The sequence below is a fragment of the Hypomesus transpacificus genome, chromosome 5 (assembly GCF_021917145.1).
Source record: "Hypomesus transpacificus isolate Combined female chromosome 5, fHypTra1, whole genome shotgun sequence".
NCBI classification, from domain to species: domain Eukaryota; kingdom Metazoa; phylum Chordata; class Actinopteri; order Osmeriformes; family Osmeridae; genus Hypomesus; species Hypomesus transpacificus.
In genome coordinates, this window is record NC_061064.1 from 1,473,078 (window position 1) to 1,496,454 (window position 23,377).

At 44.9% G+C, this 23,377-nt stretch overlaps 1 protein-coding gene across 4 annotated transcripts in view; it reads right to left on the reverse strand.

Moving 5' to 3' along the window:
• Positions 1 to 23,377, reverse strand: part of eda (ectodysplasin A) — a 30,041-nt gene extending 6,664 nt beyond the window's left edge. For all 4 annotated transcript variants that reach the window (XM_047020845.1, XM_047020844.1, XM_047020843.1 and 1 more), the window contains exons 1-2: positions 22,948 to 23,377; positions 5,520 to 5,619 (exon numbers count right to left, since the gene is read on the reverse strand). In XM_047020845.1, the coding sequence (XP_046876801.1) occupies positions 5,520 to 5,619; positions 22,948 to 23,247 (400 nt within the window). In that variant the 5' untranslated portion in view covers positions 23,248 to 23,377. The remainder of the gene's footprint in view (positions 1 to 5,519; positions 5,620 to 22,947) is intronic.

The window sequence follows — 23,377 nt, forward strand, 5'->3', positions numbered from 1 at the left end:
AGTCAGGAGGAATGATCACTCCTGTGGGTTCTCTGGCTATAAATCTGCTGTAATTGGACAGTATTGGACAGCTATGGGGAAGGCCTCTCTGGTCTGAATTTGGCTGAATAAACACTTGTCCATGATTGTTATGACGAAAAGGCACCTTGAACAAATCTAGCCTGACAGGAGATTTAAATAGATATAACAAACACTTTAAACACAATTTCCACTTCATGACAGCAATTCTGCTTTCTCTCATTGTCACACTAAGATATCACCTAACGAGGACAAATTGTTCAACTGGACAAGCTCTTCTACAGTTCAAACAGTATAGACACTGTAGTAGTAGTGCAGATAGGAGGGTTTCATGTTCTGCATCTCAATCTCATAAAAAAATCCTCCAGTCCCCAATACTCTAAATCATTGGACAAACATCTTAAGAATGGGATGTCTATATTTCGACATAAGGCTTCTGAAGTGTCTTCAGAAAACGAAAGAGAATGTTTCATTAAACCAAGCCAGAAAGAAAGTGCCCCACACTGGGACAGATGGGTGGTGCGTTCAGATAAGCTTCCCTGCAGAAACAAGAGCTCAGAATCAGCTGTTCCACTGCAGGTGTCCCCCAGCGCTCCAGAGAGACAGCACAGCCTCCAGGCGTTCATGATCTGAACCAGGATTGATCTGAACCAGGGTCATAAATACTGGTCAATGTGTTATGGTGCGAGCAGTTTGACAACAAAGGGAGAGATTCTTCTGCATGTGACACGGCCCTAATGGACGCACACTTGCAAGGATCGGTTTCTTGAAAGAATACCCATAATGCATCTGTAAACAGATTGTGACAAAAAGTGGTAAAACGCTTTAATGAATGGAACAAATTAGCATCAAAGAAGGGCAACATTGAAAGCACATTTTCACAACACATCCTACAAAAACACATCTGCTACGAAATGGCTTGTGAAGGCAAACTGCATATTTATGAAGGCAAAGTGCATCTGACATGAAAGAGAAATTATTATTTTGGCAACGGCTTCAGTACCAGCCCCCTTTGGTCTGATAACACAGAGGGTTCTTTTAAGTGTTCTCCCAGGGTCGGCTGATCGACTTCCATCATGAACACATCCGTGAACCAAACACTGGGGCCAGGAAGCGAACACTGGGGCCAGGAAACGAACACTGGGGCCAGGAAGCGAACACTGGGGCCAGGAAGCGAACACTGGGGCCAGGAAGCGAACACTGGGGCCAGGAAGCGAACACTGGGGCCAGGAAGCGAACACTGGGGCCAGGAAGCGAACACTGGGGCCAGGAAGCGAACATTGGGGCCAATCTAACAGTTGCAGGTTAACTGGTGACTCTTGGAAGATACAGATGGTAGGTATACCATTTGGAATCGATACAGCATCGTTGCACTGGGCTAACTGCCGCTGTGGTAAAGGCATGATACAAACATGACTGATGGCTTTGCATGGCTTGTCACATCTCAGGTATCGCACTACCAGCGTTTTATAATGCTCACATGCGATAATATCATTATTGATAATAGAGTTGACTGATTTCAGCGTTAGTAGAGGGGGAATCAAAGGCACACTTGTGTAACGAGACACACTTTCACAGAGAACATATCTTCTTAGTGTCTATCCAGATGTGAAAGTAAAGCATTATTTAATATGCACTTTGCAAATTCAGTGAACAACGTGAAGGGTGATCCTAAAAATAGTGTTGGTGAGAACTGAAAGAGAAATCCAGGTTTTGATCTCCACCAGCAAGCCCAAAACAGGGTTGTACCCGTAATCTCATTTTTTAAGGATATAATCTTCAGACATATTTCAGTTTCACATTTCCTCTAATTCATACTACCACATGGCAACATGCCTTTCCCTACCAAAAAAAATAAAATGAAAAGGCACAAAGTAAATCTTGGCATGGCACAAAAATCTCTGCGACTGCCAAAAAACTCTCACCAGTTGTCGAAAAGGAATGGGATATTCTTTTGTGAAACCTCATCCTGTACCGGGCTCTAAAAGTGCTGTTTCAAGCTTAAGGTTTGTGATTCATGGCAGTGTGTTCCAATACAGCATTTCTTCCTTTTAATCCATATACAAAGGTGCACAGACCTGACAGGAACCAGGTGGGAAACACTGTCCACATGCATTCCGTACCTTTTAAAAATGGGTTCTTATTGTTTTGTCAGATCAATCATACTCAACCTTGTTGCCTTGAATTAAACATAAATCATATTTCACAATCCACCAGTACAGATATTCTAAGCATGTCCTCTTACATCTGTCTGGGTTAATCAACTGGATTGACTTTTAGATTGGGGCTGCTGTTTTTTAGAAAAGCATGTCAAAGAAATAAAATGGATATTAAGTTAAAATTCAATTGAATTGTGAAACGAAATGGCTGTTATTCAAGGCATTGAGTCAGCCAATGGTCATATCTAGGAATTAAGTGTGCTATCCCATGCTCCACACAAGGGGAGAAACAGCATTATCTAATACTCTGTGATAGCGCTCGCAGCCCTGTCAAGGTCCTTGTCAAGAAACAATTTCTGTTTAAGTGGCCGGCCTTGGGGATTGTAACACAAGCAGAGGAGCGAAGGCAAAAGGGAGGTTAGCCAACTGGCCGATCTGTCATCTTCTTCCCTAATTAGATTTAAAAAGAGCTGCGTTAGCCAGCAACTTCATTGCTGCAAATTGGAAATGTTTCTCAGCAGGAAACTTGATTGCCCGTGGATCATTACACACACGTATTCAAATTCTTAAGTATGTTTATTGTTTTTTCGAGCCTGCCTTAGTTGTTGAAACATTGACAAAACATCCTTGTATTTCACCTTGCCGTAAATATTCTTCAGGCGATATATGCTTTCCAAGTGTTCACGAGTCACATGTTACAGGTGTAAGCTGAGCAAGAGGGGAGCTATGCTGAAGACTGAGTAAAATTATGACAGAAGACTAGTGGCAAAACAGCATGAGATTTATGTGACGGCCTTTGATTTAGTAATCCTGCTGACCATACCTTCAGATCCATGAGTACCTGAGGGAGTTTAGAGACACGCCCTCTAAAATGGACCTCTCCACTCAGCAGTGAGCGATGGCTTCAAGAGGAGCACAGAACTCAACAGGAAGCAGAGAACCCCTCTGGTTGCCATGGTCCTGATCCAGAGTCTCTGATTACGCCAGGGTCACATGAGTACACCAGGGCATCAGCTCCATTTCAAACCACATATTTACACTACAGCATGCCGAGGAAGCATAATTAACGTTCCTTTTCCATTCAGACCTTGATTGCAGATTCACTTCTCCATTGAGAAGGAGGACCAAAGACAGATGGGTTTTTGGAGGTTTCAACACGTCTTTTAATGTGAGTTCACTGACGCATGCAGGTGAAGATGAGTAGAGGAACTACATGACAGGTGAACATTAAACCCTTCTTCTGACAGCCAGAGACACCTGTCAGGGCTTGTCTCAAGGTGCTTGTCTCTCTAGCTGCTTCTCATAACTGTGACCCCCAGCCTTTGACGAACAAGTGAAAGTCACCACCATTTTGAACACGGAGAGAATCCTACCTTTAATACAGGTGTCAATCTATTTTGGGAGGGAACACAGAACAGGTTTTGGTTTCCTCCCTCCGCCTATGTTGTCTTTTCAACCAACCATCAAAACAGATCCGTAGTCGCTGAAGGTTTGTATACACACAAGCTTCTCATTTGTGGAAGTGGACTGAACAGTGATCCCACACAAGCTGGTGGTGTGTCGTTTTTCCAGCTATATCTAGATGGTTTATTGTTCTTGTATACATACTGTCTAGTTTCATGAATTGTATAAATACCGTCCGTGACCAAAACAATGCTGGCTATTACAAGTTTTTAACAATTCTTTTGTTTTTGTTGTCGTTGGCTCTCCCTATCTTTCTACATTCTTTTTCCTTTTAGTACATCTTTCTCTCTTTCTCTATCCTTCCCCCTCCTCTTTCTGTCTCTCTCTTTCTCTCTTTCTCTATCCCTCCCCCTCATCTTTCTGTCTCTCTCTTTCTCTATCTCCCCCCTCTTTATCGTTCTCTTTATCTCCACCCCCACCTCTCTCCATCTCCCCCCTCTCTCTTTCTATCATTCTCCCTCCACTCTCCCCCTCTCAAAAGCATGTCTATGGCTGTCTGTGGAGGAGCCATTTCTCCAGGATCTTGAGAATGTGAGCATTTCCAGGCCAGACAGTCATCACAGCCAAACCCCTGGAAGGCCCAGGCCCCTGGCCCCTGGAAGGCCCTGCAAGGCCCTGGCCCCTGGAAGGCCCTAGCCCCTGGAAGGCCCTAGCCCCTGGAAGGCCCTAGCCCCTGGAAGGCCCTGGCCCCTGGCCCCTGGAAGGCCCTAGCCCCTGGAAGGCCCTGGCCCCTGGCCCCTGGAAGGCCCTGGCCCCTGGCCCCTGGAAGGCCCTAGCCCCTGGAAGGCCCTAGCCCCTGGAAGGCCCTGGCAGGCCCTGGGCCCCTGGCCCCTGGAAGGCCCTAGCCCCTGGAAGGCCCTGGCAAGCTCTGGGCCACTGCCAACACGTCTCTGGCTTGGTTTGTCCTCTGGGAGCTTCCGATTGCAGTACCACTCTCTGAGTACTTAGGGCTTGTGGATACCTTGCACCTTTTACGACTTGATCCTATTCTCTAAACACACTTTGTGACTGACACATCGTTACTAAATCTATCGATCTATATTTCACGGAGGATTTTCAGCGTTGGCAGGGACAGTAACCATCTGCTCCCGTATGGAGACCACCATAGAAAGAATCAGACCTGCATGTTTATGTGTAAATCAATCCTCCAGGAAGCAAAGACATTCAAAACTTGGAGGTAATCAGAGAAACAATACGTTGTACAACTGACAGGAACATTCCACCGTGTTGTTAAAGAACCTGTGGTATGTGCACTCCCTTCAACTGATACCTAAGCAGAGGCCCACAATGGAATGAAAGAGAGAGAGACGGAGAGTTAAGGAGAGAGAGAAAAAGAGAGACAAAGAAAAAGTGAGTGAGAGAGAGACAAAGAGAGAGCGAGAGAGAGAGAGAGAGAGAGAGATCGAGAGATCGAGAGAGATCGAGAGATAGAGAGAGAAAGAGAGAGAGAGAGAGTGAGAGATATAGAGAGAGTGCAGGCTAATGATAGAGAGCCCAAACAAATTACTGTGTTGTAAATGTACACATGCAATGCATCTCCAGCTTTAAATCAAACCCCACATCAAAACGTTCTGTGTTCACCCCTGTCAAACCAGAAAACTGTGAGGATGGCCTCAAAAATGTAATTACTAACGTTTTGGTTTCTTACCAAGTGAATAGGACAGGGAAACATTCTCAACAGCACAGACTCAACCTCTGTAAACATGGGTCAGCTCAGCTAGCTAGCTTTACCAAACACATTCCCATCAACACACACATCCCGGTTCACTGGATTTCTGCTGTTTGAGGTCATTAATGTTTTCAAGGACAACATCTATCCACGACCAAATGACAGCAGAGTTAACGACACTCCCTGAACGAGTAGAAATTCAGACATACCAGATTCAGGTCGCTTTTGACTTCTTTTGGAGCGAAGGACGACATGTTCGCTGTCCTGTTTCAGGTGAGAGTTTTCCTCCTCCGCCCTAAGGGACAAGGCCTGTTATGAAGAGAGGGAGAGAGTGGGAGGGGAAGAGTTGGCATGAACATGTTAGCAATTTTGATTAGTTTAGGTAATCTCTGCAACAACTCTAAATGGCTGTTATGACAATTTCAAAAACAAATCTACAGTAAATTCAGAGTTCAGAGTAAATAAGAGTTTCTGAGTATTTTCTGAAATAGGGAGGTGAGAGAGAACATCTTGATGTTCTTTCAAGGCTAAGACAGGGAAAAAAAGACTGATATTTCATCCAGAGATTGAAACCCTTCTGGAATGGATTAGATGGTCTCTGTGTTTTGGCCTTTGTTGACACAGGATTGAATTACTTGGCTGTAGTAATTTTTTGTATTTATGAGACCTGCACTTGTGGAACATAAATTAAGGCAAACTGCAATGCCATTGTCAGAGTTCCTCTCCTCAGATACCATGAAGAGAGCTGGCAAACCGGGAGACGGAGGGAGGCTGGAGGAGAGTGAGGGAGGCTGGGGGAGGCTGAGGGAGGCTGGAGGAGAGTGAGGGAGGCTGGAGGAGAGTGAGGGAGGCTGGAGGAGGGTGAGGGAGGCTGGAGGAGAGTGAGGGAGGCTGGAGGAGAGTGAGGGAGGCTGGAGGAGAGTGAGGGAGGCTGGAGGAGAGTGAGGGAGGCTGGGGGAGAGTGAGGGAGGCTGGGAAGGCTGGAGGAGAGTGAGGGAGGCTGGGGGAGAGTGAGGGAGGCTGGGAAGGCTGGAGGAGAGTGAGGGAGGCTGGGGGAGAGTGAGGGAGGCTGGGAAGGCTGGGGGAGAGTGAGGGAGGCTGGGGGAGAGTGAGGGAGGCTGGGAAGGCTGGAGGAGAGTGAGGGAGGCTGAGGGAGGCTGGAGGAGAGTGAGGGAGGCTGGGGGAGGCTGGAGGAGAGTGAGGGAGGCTGGGGCAGGCTGAGGGAGGCTGAGGGAGGCTGGAGCAGGGTGAAGGCCGGGCCGGGCCATCTAGCCGGCCCAGATCCAGGAGGAAAAACTTGAAAACACACTTCCAGGGCTGGAAGCATCAGACATCTGTGAATCTGAAGGCATCAGACCTGTGTGACTCCTACAAGACACAGCAAACCAACCCCAGGCAGACAGCAAGGAGGCTAAGGGAGGCTGGGGGAGGCTGGAGGAGGCTGGAGGAGGCTGGGGGAGACTGGGGGAGGCTGGGGGAGGCTGGGGGAGACTGGGGGAGGCTGGGGGAGGCTGGGGGAGACTGGGGGAGGCTGGGGGAGACTGGTGGAGGCTGGGGGAGGCTGGGGGAGACTGGGGGAGGCTGGGGGAGACTGGGGGAGGCTGGGGGAGACTGGGGGAGGCTGGGGGAGGCTGAGGGGGGCTGGAGGAGGCTGGACTGATAGTCGAAGGACTCTCAGCACTGCTCCTGGCAAAGCTGGTCGATGTTTTAACTGGAGCGGTGCTCTTGATAAATCGCCACAAACTATACTCCTCCTGACAACAGTAAGCAGAAGCCGAAAATAGTTTGTCCTTGATGCCAGAGGATGAATACAGGTCTATCGCTCAACTGAAAATGCTTTGACACATAATGTAATTTTTTATGGCTAGGAGTATGATACCGGTAAGTATGATTTGAAAAGCAAGCATAAGTATGAGAAAGCCCACTCTGTACTTCCTTTGACCTGCCTGTAAAGCACCTCTTCTAAGATCCAGAAGGAAAGCTGATGGATGCAAAACCGTACCTGTAAAATGTGAACATTGGCAAGGAAGGCTGGGCTTGCCAAACATGAACAATGAACATTACCTCATATGACTCCCAGCCAAAAGATTCATTTTATGGCCCCTCTGCATTCCTGTGGAGTGATTGTCCACTTCCACCAACTGTGATTATACAGCGCTGAAGTTATTCTGAGAAACTGATATATTTACAGCATTTAAAATGCTGTAAATATCAGTTTCTCAGAATCACTTCTTTTACTAATGTAACTAATGTCAATTTTACAGGATAGTCTCGGCTCACCACGATTCCCTAACAGGGATACCTTGTCTTGCTTCACGGATGTGGCATTAACTACTTACTCTCTCTACGCTTTGCTCCGGTGTTGAAGCAGAAGGGTTTGTTCATTGGGGGGTTGCGAACAAAAGAGTGATGGTGCCTTCCTGTAGAAGAGACTCTCTTTCTCTACCAGGGTTAGGGTTATCTCTCTCTCTCTATCAGGGTTAGGGTTATCTCTCTCTCTCAGGGTTAGGGTTATCTCTATCTCTATATCAGGGTTAGGTTTATCTCTCTCTCTCTATCAGGGTTAGGGTTATCTCTCTCTCTCAGGGTTAGGGTTATCACTCTCTCTATCAGGGTTAGGGTTATCTCTCTCTCTCAGGGTTAGGGTTATCTCTCTCTCTCAGGGTTAGGGTTATCTCTCTCTATCAGTCTGGGGAAACCAACAGGCCTGGCTCCTGTGGACGCTGCTGCTTTGAAACATGCCAGAGTTTGTGCTTAACTCCGCACCTGGCCGACATTAAAACCGGGCAGGACAATAAAGGGTGAAAGCAGCGCTGGGAGTTTATTTTGTTTATCAGCGGCTCCTTTGATATCCCAGCCAGCCTGAGAAGACGGAGGACGGCCAAGACTCCAGCAGACCTGACAGGCGCTCATTACAGAGACCGCTGAAACTCAGCTCCATGGAAAGCTGATTCTCGGCATGTACGTTTCCACTGAAAGGGGATGCTGCTCAGCTATGAGCAGGAATGTCAATCATCACGACAGGCACTCTATACATCACAGACTTCTGATAGGCCTGGGAGTTCTACTGTCTTCACATAAGAGGGTTTTTATTTATCAGACTTGTGACCCGTGTGCTATGTACTCAGCTAACGTCAATCCAATATGTGGTTTACATTCATGACTGGAGGGGGAGATATGTCAACATAAAAGATACACAAAGTTAAGTGTGGGATGACAAGCACAATGATGTCATCTTAAATGATTCTTTCCAACAGACAGCTGATCATTACGTGCTGTCAATCACTGAGCGTTATCGTAACGTCACCCAGACACACACACAGAATCACACCTCAGAAAAACAATACCAGCTAAGGCAGCCAATGGCAGGGGGAGGAGAGAGGGGGGGGAATAGAGTTGTACAAGATTATTAATGAAAAGATATTTGAGGTCTTTGAGCAATCATACCAACAGTGTTCTTAAAAGTATAGTGTTTCACACTTACTGGATTAAGAATTAGGTTTTCAGGATTAGACAGGAACATGTTTTATGTGGGCAGATATTATCTTTCAGTGGAATGGGTAGAAAACACTCTAGTCAGGTAACCTGTGTTCGTACAACACTGGTCGGTAGCGGTTGTCAAAAACTTGCACAATAAATTAACAAACACAACGTAATACATCTCTAAAACAACTCTACACCTGATGGCCCAAGGCATAGATATATTTACAAATTTGAAAATGAAGACTGCGAGACTGAGAGATAGAGTAACTATGCACGGCACTAAATTATACCACTGTCTTTCTTTTCTCACCAAACTGAAATGAGTCCAGTGAATAAATGAACCCATCTAAAAAGCCCAGATGAGACAGGTGCATAGGAAGGTAACATTCTGAACCAAGAGGTTAGAGGAACAGGAGAAGCTGTCAGACAAGAACCAAGAGTAGAACACATGGAGGAGGGAGAGAGAGGGAGAGAGAGAGAGAGAGAGAGAGAGAGAGAGAGAGAGAGAGAGAGAGAGAGAGAGAGAGAGAGAGAGAGAAGGAGAGAGAGAGAGAGAGAGAGAGAGGGAGAGAACGAAAGAGGGAGAGAAAGAGAGAGAGAGAGAGATACAGAGGGAGAGAGGGACAGAAGGAAAGAGAGAGATACAGAGGGAGAGAGGGAGGGAGGGAGAGAGGGAGAGAGAGGGAGAGAGAAAGAGAGGGAGAGAGAAAGAGAGGGAGAGAGAAGAAGAGAAAGACGGAGAGAGAGAGGGAGAGAAGGAAAGAGAGAGAGAATGACAGAGAGAGCAAGAGAGAGAGGGAGAGAGAGAATGACAGAGAGAGCAAGAGAGAGAGGGAGAGAGAGAGAGAGAGAGAGAGAGAGAGAGAGAGAGAGAGAGAGAGAGAGGGAGAGAGAGAGAGAGAGAGAGAGAGAGAGGAGAGAGAGAGAGAGAGAGAGAGAGAGAGAGAGAGAGAGAGAGAGAGAGAGAAAGAGCAAGTGCCCCTGGGGAAAGGAGAACATATTAGAGGAGCCCAGCGTTGGGGGTTATCACTGGAACAGACGCTGACCTGCCAAATCCTAACCTAATGCGCCGGGGCTCTGAAAGCCTGAACAGACGTGTTGTCTAGACTGTGCAACATGACTCTGCAAGGAGACCATGAGCATTTCTATTCAGGTGGCGTTTCCAGGTGCGTTTTAAATTGCACCTTTTCTTCCGATGGCGGACATGGCCGTCTCATTCATCACGCTGAAACATAGGAGACCCGAGAACAACTCTTTCACCCCGTCTGCGAGGGTTCATTCTGCAGCCGGGAGTTGGGCCGGGGTTGGGCCAGGGCTGGGCGGGGCTGGGGCCGGGGTTGGGCCAGGGCTGGGCGGGGCTGGGCGGGGGCTGACGCCGTGACCTCCACGGATCCCAGGTCACCAGGCCGGCGTGGCCAGGAACGGGGTCGACTCCTCGGGTTGGAGTGGGATTTGAAGGCTCAATTGGAGAGCTGAGGGCTGGGCAGGGAGTCGGCCAGACTAGCGTGACTCAGGGGGTGATGGAGAGAGACCAGCGTGACTCAGGGGGTGATGGAGAGAGACCAGCGTGACTCAGGGGGTGATGGAGAGAGACCAGCGTGACTCAGGGGTGATGGAGAGAGACCAGCGTGACTCAGGGGTGATGGAGAGAGACCAGCGTGACTTATTCCAGACCACCACAAACAGACCACCCAGAGTTTATTCTCCCTTAACCAAGGCCAACAGGGCTGTGTGTGTACGTGCGTGTGCGAATATGAGAAATTGTCTTCTCTCTCTGTCTAAACAGAATGTGATGTTGTCGGGGGGTCAGACTGAATGATATGACATGCACAATTTACTTCCTGGAAATGTAGAACTGGTAAAGAAAGACAAGAAAAGAAGAAAAAAGTGCACGACTGATTGCTAAATCATTGAATTCAGTCCTGCAGTGACATGTAGAGCAGTTTTGGCACATGCAGCGTGGTGGTTCTTTTCTTATGGGAATGTGCCTTGGAAAGACAAGCCACAGGGAGGAACTCAATAGCCTGCAGCTACTGGTTTATTGATTTGTTTTGTGGGTCACGCTGGTCCAAAAGATCTTGAATGAGTTATCAAATGTTTCTTGGATGGCAGGCCCCATTCATAACACATAGAAACTTAAGACAGAGATATTTTGGCTCATTTTACCCATATCTACACCGTGCTGTTTAGCGATCCTCTACCTCAAGAACCTATCAGCCTAGGCTTCACACACCTCCCTCAGCCCACACAGGGAACGTCCTGACAGAGAACACGGTGCCTTCTCCACAAACACATCTTCAATCAACTACCACACAGAAAAGTTCTCTTTTGGTGTCGGGTCAATTACGTTTGATTCAATCACAGGTGGCTGTCCTCACCCCCTGGTGGTCAGAGACCCCAGCTGGTCTGGGTTAGGCCGTGTGTCAGGTGTTGACCCAGGTGGTCAGGGTCAGAGAGCTGGTCTGGGTCAGGCCGTGTGTCAGGTGTTGACCCAGGGGACAGCACCACACCTCAACAGACTCAAACTGGAAAAGGTTTGATGTGAAATGCACCTGATGGCCTCTGGAAACACAGCTTTAGCTGCTCTACAGAGATTCTGAGGTTCAGAAAAACTGCTTCTCTTTTAGTGACAAGCCATGTAAACAAGTTCTGCTTGTAGTGGGGGGCCTCCTCTCAGCAAGGTAGCGTCTAATCTACTACAAAATATCTTGCTTCAGTCTCCAAGTCAGTTATAATTAGGCAAGCTGTAGTGAACTGAACTGAGCACTGAGGTGGAGATGAAGAGTAAAGACTGTGAATGTGGTGGATGTGTTTCACAGTAGCTTCCTCTCCTTTCCTGTTTATTTTCACTTGTCACAGAAACCTACTCGTGCTTGCATGAGCACTGTTTTTATTTCATGAAAGATATAGCTGGTCATTACGTCGTAAACAGACCATAAGAAATTGCATCCTGCAATGGATGTGTGGAACATGTTTATGCCCTTCCCCATGAATCACTTAAAGAATAAACACCAGTTACTGTTTATACAGGCCCAAATGTATTGTATATATACAAAATGTGGAGAAGTAAATGGCTGTGACTGTTCAATGGGTATCAAATGTGTCCCATCCTTGCTCAGTGTTTGCTAGGAAACAGCCAGCACACTGTGAAGCTGGTATATTCGTCCTTGAAAGTTGAAGTGTGGACAACTCATTTCAACGACCAAGCCCACTCATGTAAACTGTCAATCAAAAAATGTCCTTGCTAAAACTCTGACAGTTATAAATGAATGGTGGTTGGGTGTTGAACTTCTAACCAAATCTTTGATATGTCTGGTTAATAGTTTCCATCCAAATAAGCCATGCAGACAAGTATTAGATGAACTACGAACCAGCCAAGACTTGTTATATATACACAACATGTTTATAATGTTATACTGTTTATATGCTGTGTGTATATACATGACATATGTGTATAGGACAGGCATGAACCTTGGCCACCAGCTTCAGGACATGTTTCCATGTTTTTAGGGGCACTCGCTCTATGTATTCCATGTTTTTATCCAAATTTATTTGGATAAAAGCGTCTGCTAAATGAATAAATGTAAATGTAATGTTGTGAACATTAGTCTGTAATCCATTCCAAGCAAACTCCAGTTCCATTTACCACTGACATTGATCACTAGTACGGTGTCACGGACGATGTGTGTAAACGATCTGTAAAAGATCTGTAGCCAAGCGTGCCTTATGACGGGCCTTGACCTGGGACCTTAAAAGCATGACAAGCACCACATCAGCAGGGATGTTACAAGAGAGGCTGACCAGGTCAACTCCAGCTAGGGACTGTTCCCTAAGAGAGGCTGACCAGGTCAACCTCTCCACAACTCCAGCTAGGGACTGTTCCCTAAGAGAGGCTGACCAGGTCAACTCCAGCTAGAGACTGTTCTCTAGGAGACGCTGACCAGGTCAACTCCAGCTAGAGACTGTTCTCTTAGAGAGGCTGACCAGGTCAACTCCAGCAAGGGACTGTTCCCTTCACAGCAGTTGGAAAGAGTTGGAGCAATATTTAAAGTACAGTTTATTAATAAGACGCCATCCCTCAACATCCAGTCTATTATCAGAGGATTGCATCACTTTGGGGTCATGATGATCTTGAGTCGAGTCAAGTTTTACCCCAAAATATTCACATAGAAAACAACAATTCAAAGGTTTGGATGGGAACTACTTTTTTCCTCCTCCAGGACATCAACTGACTCCAGTCACTTTTAATCGTATGCAGATTTCTGTTCAGCCTCGCAGCCAAGCTGAGTAAATTGAAACTCTCCACAGAGCTGAGATTATCGTGAAGACAGCTAAGTCACTGATACTGGAGATGCACACAGTGATTCAATTTCCTTTATTTGATATAATCGTTTGAGCATTTTTTTTGGCTAATCTTTATTTGTCTATATAAAGAAACTGACAACCTCATCAGCCAGGATCAAGATAGCGGCGCTTGTCACTCCAATGTCTACCCCAAAACATAAATATACCAATAGATTGTTTGTAGCAATGAAATATCCCTCGTGTGTATACCATGTCTGTACAGTATGTTTTCATTGTGTCCATTCCCACTGTTCACACAAAACCAAGTATCTGTAACGAACAGTTGGATAGATATGCTGCCCAACCATGAGTAGCACGCTCCCTACCAAGCTCCGACCACATCCCTCACCCAGCCAGCCTCCACACAACCCCTCCCCACAGACCCAGACGAGACCCAGAGGTCATGTCCTGACCGCCTCCATGACAGTCCTGCCACACGCCCTGCTCACGGCGTCTGCGGAGGGCCAGGACCCAGACGTGAGCGTGTTCTCACCTCGTCAGGCTTCCCTCCAGGAGGGTCCGGTGGAGGGATAGAGGCCTGCCGGTCCACAGGCCTCCACATGGGATGCAGCTGTCGCCTCTCAGTCACACAGCACAGACCTGACAAACCATCCGGCCTTCATTACTCCTAGAAACACACCCAGCGCACTGGGCTCATCAGGCTGTGGCTGCTGCCTGTTCACCCGCCGGAACACATCTGTAGGAGATGCACGCTAAGGACACTGACAGAAGCTGACTGTCCACAGTCACCCAAAAACATAACTGATCTGAGAAACTTCATCTCAGGACATTGCTTTTGAACTCAAGAGGGAGGGGCCAGCTGAGCACCAGTAATCAACGGTGTTTGACATCGCCATCTGTGCTGAAAAACTTCTGCACGTGACACTTTCAAGAACTGCCATTCTCCACAAAGCACACCAATGCTTGATCAGTATTTTCCTACGGACAAACTGAAAATGAGATCATTTGTCATTACCCATGTCATTAATAGTCCAGAACATTAACAGTGCATCAATGCCTGTGTCAGTGTATACGGTGCAGCTCATTACTCCTTCAACACATCCGCTCGATCTGAACGGTAAACTGTTCAGTATTACAACTCCACTGAGGCCACACAGAGTCAGTTTAAATCACAGACATGAAAACATGTGACAGCACTGGGGTGCTGTTTCTGACCTAGGGTTCTGGTGACAGAAGCCAGCATCAGCCCCGCACGGCAGCCCCGCATGGCAGGCAAACTCTGGAGCACAGCGACGACGTCTCAATAATGTCTGAGGAGAGAGAGAATCCCTGCACGAGGACAGACAGGTCTCCTGACCGTGGCAGCGCCAGGGGGAAACACTGTTTCACGTCTCGTCCTTTCAGATTCACACAAGAGACATGAAGAAGAGGAGTTTCCTCTTCTCACGGTAGCGAAGCCGCAGCTTTTGAATGTGTTTGTGAGTCATGTGGATTTGCCCCCCCTTTGTATTCTTTCTGTCCACATACAGGACTCGTTACACACTTAGTAAACAAGGTTGGTGTTGTGCCGTGAAAAGTTAAGAGTTGTTTTTCGTCATTGAAAATGAATAGGATGTGATTGAAACCATGTGGTGTTTCAGCAGAACTTGGCTAAGCCACGCCAGCTGTGAGGGGAACTAGCTTTACATGACAAATACTCTCAATAAATAAACTCACAATGAGAGGATGGTGGACGAGTCAGAACTACAGTTGTTGCACCTGGTGCTCCCTATACTGATAACATCTCTGATCACCAGGTGCTCCCTATACTGATAACATCTCTGATCACCAGGTGCTCCCTATACTGATAACATCTCTGATCACCAGGTGCTCCCTATACTGATAACATCTCTGATCACCAGGTGCTCCCTATACTGATAACATCTCTGATCACTTGGTGCTCCCTATACTGATAACATCTCTGATCACCAGGTGCTCCCTACACTGATAACATCTCTGATCACCTGGTGCTCCCTATACTGATAACATCTCTGATCACCATGATAAGGTTTTTGACAGATTACTTCAAAATGTTAAATATTTGAAACACACAGCCTAACTGTTTCCCCTCTGCAGATAAGAACTGAAGCATGATAAAGCTGTGTGTGTGAGTGTATGTGTGTGTATGCATGTGTGCCTGTGTTTGTCTGTGTGTTGGGGGGGGGGAGTCCACTAGAGGTTAGGAAGTGTTCCCCTAGAGATGCCATCTGACAACAGTGTCACAGAATACATTCACATCCCAGATTGTTCAAAAGCAGTCAGATGGAGTGGGAACATTTAGGACAACCGAGGGAATCAGCGTTTGTCAACACAGAGCACACTGCATGTAGACTTCAAACAAACACTGGGTACTTTCAACAATAGTTATGAGAAGAAAAGTTCTAAAGTGCAGGGTTTTCCTTAGTTTGAACACAACAAACACTATCGAGCTTCTTTATACAACAGCCAAGACATGCCTGGTGAATGACTCACTGGTCTCTTTCTCTAAACTATGAAAATGAATATGGCAAAAATGTTATTCTAACTGCTCCCAAGCTAAAACTGTTCCCACAAAAGGCTAGAAAACAGATTTTCCTTATTAACAAAGCAATTGGGTGAACCTATAATAACTTTAGTACTCGCAATCAACCTTCCTTTTTCTGGAGATGGTTTGATAACGGTGTTCAGACTTAGGCCACAGGACACAGGCACACATGGGAGAGGTTCAGACAGTCTCTGAGTGAGTTGGATAAGGGATAAATCTAATCAAATAGACACTCAATGCTCTCGTAATGTAGCCAGACGTTCCATGTCTTACACACAAAAAAATCAAACAAAAATTATTGCTTAAGGCTAGGAATAACAAACTACGATTATGTGTCATCCACTTTAAGAGCCTATTAATATATCAGGGGAACACTGCATTGAAACATGTTCAGATGTTTCCCACAGATTTTACCTCTGGGCTCCAAACATTTTCAGCTGAATTTCCTTCTCATCAAATTGAAAAACTCTCCAGTGAAACGATAACACTAGTCTGATTCCCAAAGCTGTAATATGTTCTTAAGTAATACCAGATCATTTGGTTATCTTCCTAAATTTGCAAGTACGTAAATGTGTTGAATGATCACAGCACTTACGGTTTGTGGTTGCCTTATAGCTCACACAAAAGAGAAATAGTTGACCCTCTCTTTTGAATTGAAATATCAGTTGAAATAATACGGAATCTGTTTCTGCTATATTTTCTTCAGATGACGTGCTACGTCATCCGCAACATCTGCACATAATCAAGTGTTCAATAACACTGTCGAAGTAGTTAATTGGGTCGACATCAATTAGGAACTCAAGAAATAAACGATTCATAACTCTTGACAAGTCAGATTATCTGCCATCTCGTAAATCCGAGCCACAGACTTCAGTGATGTCACATTTGACAATGTGTGGTCCGCGAGAATACTACTTCTTCATGGCAATCTCAACACACACTACCCAAACTGTGTTTGTATCATTATGAGTGCAAACCACAGTTCCAGTGCACTCTGTACCAACAACTGCATACAACGGTTGGTCATGTTGAGTACATTTGTAAAAGGAATTAAATCAAATGAAAGACATTTGAGGCAAGTGTACAAGGTATGCTAGCGCCTATGGCCTCTGGAATACAGTGCTAGGCGTCACTCCTCGCTGAAACAGCCCGGTACATCATCGTTCCTCAGCTCCCCCAATCTCCAGAAGAATGATGATCTGTACATCTGTGGATGTTACAAACGAGAGAAGGATCCCCCGACCCCTTTAATTGAGTTTTATAGCTCTCTGGAATTGGTCTAAATTACAACGAAAGACAAACGGGGATGCGTTCACCGCGTAAGGCTTTCCGACATGACAAATGAGTTTTTGTTTTTTTTCATAAACCAAACTGCACCGAAACTGACATCAAACACTTTGCATATCAACAAAAAGCCTGGGACGTCTCCGACACGCCTTATCTCATCTAGCCTCAGTAATGCCCCACAGCTGCTCTCAGTAAGGCAGTCACGAAGGCCTTTGGACGTCGCTCTGCTCCAAATGAACATCCTGGCTCATCACAAATGGCACCGTCTTTTGAATCTGCTAATCCCCTGGGTTCTAAGCAAGGCATTCACAACATTGGAGCCATTTACTTTATTCTTAGGAACTTAACACCAAAGATGAATTCAAGTTTAATTAATATTAATTTACTATAATTATTCCATGCACAGGATATTATGTTTTTGACGCAATTTTGCGGCCCCTTGTTGAAGACTTGAAAGTCCTTACAAGACCTTGAACGTTCAGGAATTCAAGTACCTTTCTCCAGAGAGTCCTTGTTTGGCACGATTGCCCAGGTTTCAGGAGATAAAGTAGGGATACACACACTACTTGGATTAATAGAATCATTCAGTTTAGTAGACAAGAAAACATCACAGTCGGTTTTCAGTGAAGATGACACTAAAATAATATTACGAAACCAAGCTTTACAAGAACAGCACTATGCAGACCTGTTCGCTGATCCTTCCATCATTACTTCTTTTGGCATTAAACGGAGCTCATTGACTTACAATATTTTCATATTTCTGACAATTACGCGCCAGAAATAATGCATGATATCCTTGAGGGCGTTGGACAATATGAGATAAAGTTACTTCTTGAATATCTCTCTGGCATTATATCGAGACAAGAGATTTGTAACACAATTTATTCTTTCAATTATGGCTACTTGGAAAGACAAAAACGTCCTACTAGATTAAATCTAGAGCAGGTAATAGTATTGGACTGAATACAATTTCAGACATTCTGTTTAATTCTTAATATTCCTCTGATATTTGGAGACATTGTTGATGAGGGAAATTTACTACTTTTGTTATTGCAGATCATTAACATAGTGTTTTCTCCTGTAGTATGGTATGACTTACTATCTAAAACATCTTATTGTGGATCATCATAGTCTCTTTAAAGAGTTATATCCACACAAGAAAAAATGAGGACTAACTATACTAAGGGTACATAACTAGCAATACTTAGTGGAATTAGAATAAAAATAAACTATACAATAAAATGTAAAATAGAATATAAGTTGCAGTAATATATAAGTTGCAGTAATTTACAATATATTTAAAGAAAAATACAAATATTACAAAAAATACAAATGGTACAAGTTTGTGCAGTGCAAAAAGCAGTCTGTTTTAAGGACATTAAGTCATGAAGTCAGTGTGAACCATTGGCCTTGTTGAAGAGGCCAACAGCGGATGGGAATTTTTTTGTGGCGTATGGTATTGGTCCTGATGGACCGCTGCCTTCTGCTGGAGTAGAGTGACTTAAACAGGGAGTGACCAGGGTGGGAGGAGTCAGCCACAATCTTCCTCGCTCGCCAATATATTACATATATTTTGCCATATATTAAGACTGGTAGGGAAGATAAGACTTGGAATGGTTATAAATACACTGCTGTTGGGTGTATGATTAAACACTCCGTGTTCACATGTACTCTGTGAGGGATGTACATATTTGACACATTCAAAAGTGTTATTTTAACTCCAAAATGGAGGTAGTTACACATACATTTTAGGAGTGTTAAATTAGACTCAAATATTTGCTGTGTAGGGTCATGATCCACCGCTATCATTGGGACATTGATGGAAGAAAATACAGTTCCGAAGGACTAATTCAGAGGAAAATAAGAGCTGTTCTGAGAGGAGATCAGTTTTGTTAGTTTACTTTTGGGACGACATGTCCTAACTCTGATCTGGAGACACGCTGCTCATAATAAAGAGTGTTATGCTCTTTAGATAAAAAGATTTCTTTTTTGGCATGACATTCTTTCAAAACAAATGAGTTTACAAGGCCGTTAGACTAAGACGGAACTTCAACGGAGAGCCCGGCCATAGCAGACCTTGCCATGTCACTGTTTCCCACCGGTCTCACCTCACACGGACCTGCCTGAAGATATGCAATCTTGGAAACACTGTGAGAAACTTCCCCTCCCATCCACATCGTAAGAGGCAGTCTAACTGCATATGATCAGTTGGTTATTTCAAAGAAAAGACCTGGAATGTTTTCAACATTTTTGCTAAGGATCACACTTTGTTGCCCCATCTCTTTTAGTTTAAGCATTTAATACCAGATTTAATACCAGATTTTTATAGGTTCAATAAAGTATCCCTTCCCTCAGACAAAAAAAAAGAAGCGATCTGGTCGTTTGAAGGCTCAGGCTTTTAACGTTTGGTACAGTCTGTACGTGTGAGGCCCACAGACTTATGGCCACATACCAATAATGGATAACAGAGAATACAAATGAATGGGGGTGATTATCATCAAAACTGGAATCCATTTGAAACTACAATCAAATGTAAAAGTTGACTATGAGATAGCACATTTGAACCCCAATGAAAGGGATGTTGAATTGATTTGTGTTGGAACAGTGATGCACACGAGTCGTGTGAGTCAGTGAAGATTAGAAGCAGTGAGGCAGGAAAGTCTTCAACAACGTGCAGTTCAGTCTATGGACATCTAAGTCGAATACCCTGTAGTGTCTGACTCTAGGAAAAGGTCTCCCTAGAGCTGAAACAGTAGTTCCCAACACACCAAATCCAAGTGATCTCAGTTGGTTCAAATTAAACTAAGTAAATCCCAACGTAAGTCTAAACAACACACTCGGTGCTAGGTAGCCACAAATGACATCTTGCTTTGAGTGGCTCAACGCCAAATTCTCTCAGCCTGTTCTGTTCCACACACGGGCTTTTCTATTTGAACCTCAAACCTGGGCTGTGGCGCACCTGTCAGCAATTTGGCAAATATGTTTTTCCACCTGCTACCTCGTTTTCCCTCCTTTGTTCCTCTGAGTGTTCCCCTGCCCCCCTCCCCCCCTGCCCCCCTGCCCCCCCCCCCCGGCTCCGTAGCTGTGTGTTGTGGCTTTAAAACAATTCCAATTTGGGACAACCAGAAAACCACATGAAACATGTTTCGTCAATGTGGCCTCCACATCTGTTCTGCAGCAAGGTTGACAACTTGCTTTCACCACTCCACTATTTTTCATGGTCTCTTCTCCCTCCCAACGATAACCACTACAACAATCTGTACTGGAGACTCAAGTGAAGGAGTAGAAGGATAGAAGTGTTGAATGTACAGAGATTCATTTCTTTCATTACAATTGTATATACAATTCTCTTGTCTCATTCTCAAGTTTCCGTAATTGAAATCTCCCAAAGATTTGTGGGCGCATTACTCTTTAACTACATGTTAACGTCATTACAGGTCGTTAATAAAACAGACTTTAAGAGGTTCTGTGATGAAAAGGTTACAGGTTATGATAATTACCATGTTGGCACACTTGATGGTCAGCATCAAAATACTTCTGGTCATATTATAAAGATGTACGTTCTGATTCTCTACTCATTCCTCTGTGCTGTGTTACACAGGCCTTTATTATAGTAGTATGGGCCTAATGTCGGATGGTTGAAGCACAACCTTCATGTCTCCATCATCTTTGCCCCACACCAGTTCTCATGGTCTGAAAATATATTGTGACATACATATACACAATCTATCCAGAATGTCAACTGGAATATTACTCAACAAAGTATAAAAGGGTCAGAAAGAAATATGGTGTAAGAAACTGTTTTCATTTTGACACATCATTCTTTTTGCATATGCTTTTAACCAAAGCGACTTACAAACAATGCATGGAGATCTAGAAGGAAACTGTACAGTATTTCTGTGTCTTCAGGGGCACTCTTTGTACAGTATTTCTGTGTCTTCAGGGGCACTCTTTGTACAGTATTTCTGTATTAAGAAGGGATTCCTTTGTGTTCTCCGTGCAGTACACAGACCACTAGCCACCAAACAGAGTGTCTGGTTTGCTTCACACAAGAAAGTCAGAACATCTGTCTAGCCACTTGACTGTAACCCCAAGTTCATCTAAACAAAAGCAGGTGCACACAAAGGCAAACATCATCCACAATTAAGGACGTACATTCTTTCCAAACTCTCGCAAGGAAACCAAAAGTAAGGAAAACAACAGTTTTGACACCTGTCCTCTTGTTCCAAACATGGCCCAAGGCCGACGTTTCCTTTGATAGGACTCCAGATAGTTCAATTAAAAACCTAGAGCTAAAATAAACATCATTACTAATCACATGTTCACAGTTCATCATCAGCGAATGATCTAATCTTGAATCGGGGGTGGAGCAAGGACTAGTTGGGGAGGGCGTTGGACAGGACTGGAAATCTTTTCCTGGGCCTCCTCGAAGATCACAGCTCACAAAAAAGCTAGTTAGCCATTAATCAACTTCACATGTCAGTGATCACAAAACCATACTTCGACATCAACCAATGTATCCTACAGTGTCTCAACTGACTCCTAAAGACCCTTGCACAGATAGGGCACACAGGCTAACATTTCCAACCGCATCCACTTAGTGCATTCTCTTTTAACAATAAGTAATTGAGTGGATGTAATTTACTTGCGTGCACAATGTTGCTATTAAAAGGGAACATCCTGTAAGAGATCCCATACTACACCGGGTGCTTGGTCTGGTTTAATGGCAGCGTTGAGCGTTTGCTCCGGATCTCTGTGTGGAGCAAACTGTGCTAGTCAAAGATTTCACACTGAGCTCTGGAGGAAAGCCACAATGCCTCGGGAGGGCAATCAAAGGAAGCAAGGGCTGGTTTACCTGTTTTGGTTGGTTCAAAATCTCATTTAGGCTTTTTGAAGCATTTTATTCTTCACATGAACCCCTGAAAGCAAACCATTCCTACAACAAAAATGACTTTACAAAATAGTAACTGCCGTGGCTCTAAAATTCAGAGGATTACACAGCTGCAAATGCTGTGTAATTCCATGCTCTTTTCAACGGGCGTAGACAATGCAAACCAGAATTCTGGGTAAAATCTATCAAGTGCTTGAAAGGAGTCCAATGCTGTGTTACGTGTCCCATCTTCCTGAGCACCTCTGTCCTTAACATGGTTGGCCAGCTCATGAGATTAGACTGTTCAAAAGAGTACATTTGGCAAAGAATTGCCCGAGCCTCTCAAGGATGTGTCAGCAATGTCCGCTGCAGGCCGTCAGACCACAAGCTGACAAGAAACCGGCAACATAACGATTCCAGTCTCCCTCGTGCCAACGCGGTTAAGTGTCGGCAGTTATACTTGGCCGGGATGGGTGGAATTTTACAGCCCACATGCAGAACCCTCAGTAGAGCGCGCGTCTGCCCGCCTCAACACGCATCACCAAGTCTAACAACCCCACACTCACACAGCCTTGCTGCCGTTCATTCAGTCACCAAAAGAAGTTGCGGAACATTGAACTCCCACTACATCATTGTGCAAAAGTCAGAGGAACAAGAGTCTAGGCTCTGTTATGAATACAGTATGAAATGTGGTAACATAAAACATCACTACACGTGTTCGATCTTGCGTTTAAAAGGAAAGGTCATGGCATGTGGTTAAATGGTATCAAGATCACAAAATATTTACAACACATTGTCAAACGAAGATTCTTCATGTTCAAGTTGGGATTTAAAGCAAAACATACTTTAGACCTTGTAAGATTCTAAGTACAGGAGCTTGATGGCAGAATGTATCAGGCCAAGGTCCTCTATGACTATTTTAGCCGGTCCTGCTTTAAGTTATTAAATCACATCAGTAAAACAATTACCCCAAACAATAGCCGCACGGTGGAACTCATACAATTAGGGAATTCCAATTTAAGCCACACCTACACACACACACACACACATACACACACACACTCTCCCTCTCTCACACACACAGGCACACCCGAATATGTAATTTCACTGGACGACATTCATTAGGTACCTGAAGGTCAATTGGGTAACTGACTTCCAGCAGTTGGAAGCCAGGTTCGTGCTTCTCATTCATATCGCTGGTGCCGGCCGTCTGCGACTCGTCTCTGTTTTTCTGGAGAATCTCTCGTTGTACCTCGGATCTCAGGTCCAAATAACAGAACAGTGTGATGAAATGCAAGGAAAGGGATAAAACGAAAAATCCCAAAAATATCTTACAATTGTTGCACTGTCTTCTGCAAATGCAGGTAGACTCTTTCAAATCACTCTCCTCTAAGTTTGCCAACTTTACAGACAAAGATTTCGGTGCCATATCGAGAATCTGTTCCAGTCTATGCTATCTAAGCATACTCGGCTTCTGGCTGCTCTATGATCCTAACTTGAACTGTCGGCACGGAGTGTAGTACAACACCAGTTATCTTCGGCCACATCTAATAAGGGGG